This window comes from Rhizopus delemar, genomic scaffold, assembly GCF_000149305.1.
Source record: "Rhizopus delemar RA 99-880 supercont3.8 genomic scaffold, whole genome shotgun sequence".
NCBI classification, from domain to species: Eukaryota; Fungi; Mucoromycota; class Mucoromycetes; order Mucorales; family Rhizopodaceae; genus Rhizopus; species Rhizopus delemar.
In genome coordinates, this window is record NW_027137834.1 from 1452814 (window position 1) to 1456843 (window position 4030).

A 4030-nucleotide genomic window follows, 5' to 3' on the forward strand; every position below is an offset into this window, starting at 1 on the left:
GATTCAAGACCCGGTGACAGGAGAAAAAGGAGCGGATGAGTGATTAGACACCAGAACAGACACCGAGACATCATCAAACAGATGAACCAAGAGAGGCAAACAAGGAGACGAACCAGCACCAGAGCGAGAGAGAGCATCCCAGATAACACGCCGGTCGACGGTATCGTAGGCCGACTTGATATCCAGGAATGCCACCACAGGGAACCGATGAGAACGACGGTAATACGATTGTATTAGTTCATGCAGGCACAGAGCCTGATCCAGAGCAGACCGACGAGGACGGAAACCACCTTGAGCGAGATCAAGAGGAGGAGAGACAGAGGATAACCATGGAGATAGCGACAGCTCAAGTAGTTTGCGGAATACAGATGTAAGTGAGATTGGACGGTAGTTTGAGGGAAGTGATGAATCACCTTTCTTGAAGATAGGATATACTTGAGCGTGTCGCCAGAGAGAAGGAACGTAGGACCATTGCCAGCATAAACTGAAGAACCACGAGAGAAGGAATGACAAGTTAGTACTGATCGGCTTGAGCATCTCGGCCTTGATGTGATCAGCACCAGGAGCTTTGCGCGTAGGCAGTTGACCGATAAGTAGAGCCAATGTTGCAGGCGAGAATATTGAGGTATTAGAATGAGTGTAAGGAGTATTAGACGTTGATGGATGAGTAGCAGCACCAGGGGAGACAACCAAAGGAGACGAACCAGGAGGACCAAAGGGCAAACCAAGAGAGGACGGATCAGGAGGAGCAGGCGGACGGACAGATGGAAGCAAGTGACCATCATAGACAGAAGCCAAGTGACGAGCCATTACTTCCACTGCCGTAGCCGGACCATCAGGATGAGTGAATGACGATGAAGTTAGGTGACGACGTTTGAGCTGCTTGACCTTGGAGATAGCTTTGGTAAAGTCAGACTCAAGAGACTTGCAGAATGACTGCCATGAGAGACGTTTGGCATCGAGGACAGCTTGACGGAAAGAGGTATTTGCTTGTTGATGTTGATGCCACCAATAGACTTTGTCGATGCCAAAGGCACGACGCCATCTACGGTAGCATCGGTTGCGGTAGTCAGCAGCATCTTGGAGTTGTTGCGTCCAATACTTTTTCCAATGGGATGGACGAGGAGGACGATCACCGACAGAAGAGTCAAGAGAGCGGTAGATGATTGAGTTGAGCGACGCGTTGAGGTCGTCAATAGGCGGACGTGAAGAAGGAGGGTGTTGAACCAACCTCTTCAGTTGAGAGAGCAAAGGAGCAGCGGATGCACGAAAGGTATCTTGATACAGTTGACATGGATCAGGTTCACCAAGGCGAGACAAGTTCCATAGTCTACGAGGATGAGTGGTGGTATCAGGTGTATCAGATGACAACTCAGAGGCACTTGACTGAGCAAACGAGAATGATAGCGTAAGCAGACGATGGTCAGAACCAAGAGACAAGTCAGACGCGATGTCAAGGCGAGGAGACAGCAATGACGCATTTGTTAAAAACATGTCAATGATGCTACTCATCTCTCGATCATCACGAAACCCGACCCAGGTAGGAATACCATGAGCCAGTGGGCCGTTCAGAACGGTAAGTGAGCGATCAGCAAGCCAGCGAGCCATAGCAGCACCACGAGGAGAGACCAATGCATCACCAGTGAGGTCGCCAAGACGAGCATTAAAGTCGCCACAAATAAAAGTATTGGGTAATGAGGGGATGGAAGAAAGTATATTCATAAAGTCAGCGGTAGAAAGAGGAGGAGGGACATACAAACAATGAATGCGATACGGTCCGACCTTCAACGAAAGGGTATACCGATTCGGTGAAGGAAGTTGAGAGACAGGAAAGGGACAAGAAGGAGAGACCAGAGCAGTAACACCCATCGAACCACGGTTGGCCGAAGGTACAGGAACACCATACACATGATACTGCATCCAGTCTGTAGGAAGGAGTGAAGGGGAAAGAAGCCAAGTCTCGGTGATAAAAAGGAGAGTAGAGGAGAGACAATGAGACAAGACCTCATGGACGGTCGTGGTCCGAAGACCATTCGCGTTCCAAAGGCTTATAGAAAGGTGTTGGACCTCACTCATAATGAGTGTGATCCAGCACTAGCGGCATCAGAGACCAAAGCATCTGACATGACCGTGTCACCACGGAAAGCAGCGCCCGGATCCCGACCACGAGAAGCAGAAAGAGGAGAGGGAAGGGAGGACAGAATCTGACTCAAAGAGTCTTCATCGATCCAGCCCTTAGTAGAAAAGTACTTACCTACGGGACCCACCAGGTGAGCACGGCCAGCACCAAGACGAGAGAGAGCACGGGAGCAGCGAGTGAACTGGAGCTCAGCACATTCATTAGCCTTGTCAGCCAACGAAAGATGCTGGAGCTCAGGATCAGCCAAGTTGACAGGATCCAAAGGATCAAAACCGTCAACCAACGGAACCTTGGCAGCAGACAGAAGAGAAACCACCTCTTCTTTGTATTGTACATGGACCAGTAGACCAATGACCTTGGGTCCAGGGAAGCAGATGTCAAGGACACGAGACAGATCAAAACCAATCAGACGCAGGTTACGCCTAATTTCAGCACGAGAAAGTTTACGAGTACGGTTCAAGTACAAGTACTCAAACCCACGAGGAGCAGAGGGGTCAATGGGTTGGAATGCACGACCAGCAGCAAGTTTTCTTTTTTTAGTAACTGGCTTGGGACCAGCACGGGCAGCAACAGCACTATATGTAGGCACAGAGACAGTGGAAACTTGATTAGGGGGACGATCAAGTGGAACAGAGGAGGAGACAACATTGGAATCAGTGGCAGTTGACAATTTGTTGGATGCTGATTTCAATTGGGCATGGAGATTAGCAATCTCGGCCTTTAATGTGGCATTTTCAGTGCGCAATGTTGACAATTCGTTTAAAATGTCGTCGTGAGTTGTAACACGTTCTTGAAGCGTGTTAACAGTATTCAGAAGGTATTTGAAAACATTTGAAATGTCATTTGGGTTTGACATGTCGACATTTGCAATGGCATTTGGCGACATCTGCAGATTAGCAAGGGTGAAATGTTGGGACATGGGTGATGTCTAAAATATTCAAAATAAGAGTTTTCGGGCTGAAAAAAATATATGTTGTAGAGAAAAAAAAGGCGCGTTTTTTGGTATTAAAATGGTGGATGGATGTATCGTATTGGTGTTGTAAATCGAGTTCAAAGATGAGCAGAAATAAATACCTTGTGTAACGGTCGGAAGAGCGAAAGAAAGGTGGTCGCTTAGCTCAGTTGGTTAGAGCGTGGTGCTAATAACGCCAAGGTCGCGAGTTCGACCCTCGTAGTGACCATTGAAATTGGGAATATTCGTAATACGGATTGTTCGTTTATTTTTTAACTTTCTTCCATTTCTCTTGGAACGTCTTTTGTTCCATTCTAAAAATGTAACACTGTAAACTAGCAACCGCAGTATAACCGCAGTACAACCGCAGTGTCTTCAGTATTAACATCATAACTGCAAGTAACAAACATCACCACCGCAGCAAACATAAAATAGTATAAATAGATCTTATATTTATTAAATAAACAATTAGCTTGTACCTTTGTTAATTACCTTAAAAAATCTATTCGTGATCTGACACGACACTCTGTCATATCTTTTTATTCTATATATGGATATATGTGTTGCTTTCCTTTTAATGAAGTTCATGTTCAACAAGTTACAAGCTATGACTCACAAGAGAGTTGTTTATATTGTGACAATAGAAGTGAATAAAGAGGTCACACGAAGCAAAAGTGAAAGAAGTCAAAATATGAAAAAAAATTTTGACTTCTTTCACTTTTGCTGAAAAAAAAAAAAAGTTGAAAAATGACAAAAGTCTAAAAAAAAACAATAAGAAAAGCTAAGATCAATAAAAAAGAAAATATTCATATACTCTAGGTGAGAAAATAGGGACAACCTACCCTAAAATCATCATCTACTTCATCACCATGATCCGCTTGCCAATATTTTTCAGAATGCTGTTTAAGTAATACGTAAACCACTTTTTGCATATTGTG

The 4030-nt window shown here is 45.2% G+C and overlaps 2 protein-coding genes and 1 non-coding gene across 3 annotated transcripts; 1 reads left to right on the forward strand and 2 right to left on the reverse strand.

Annotated features, from left to right (window-relative positions):
• Positions 1 to 3: 3 nt before the first annotated feature.
• On the reverse strand, positions 4 to 1722 carry RO3G_10747 (uncharacterized protein; the record flags this gene model as incomplete). Its single annotated transcript, XM_067665331.1, has 1 exon — positions 4 to 1722. One exon carries the CDS (start codon positions 1720 to 1722, stop codon positions 4 to 6), a length of 1719 nt encoding a protein of 572 aa, XP_067521432.1.
• Positions 1723 to 2072: 350 nt separating this feature from the next.
• Positions 2073 to 3059, reverse strand: RO3G_10748 (uncharacterized protein; the record flags this gene model as incomplete). The annotated part of the gene is made up of 1 exon (XM_067665332.1): positions 2073 to 3059. One exon carries the CDS (start codon positions 3057 to 3059, stop codon positions 2073 to 2075), a length of 987 nt encoding a protein of 328 aa, XP_067521433.1.
• A 188-nt stretch (positions 3060 to 3247) lies between these two features.
• Positions 3248 to 3321, forward strand: RO3G_19127. The gene has a single exon. It is a non-coding gene; the product is annotated as a tRNA-Ile (tRNA).
• The last annotated feature ends 709 nt before the right edge of the window (positions 3322 to 4030 follow it).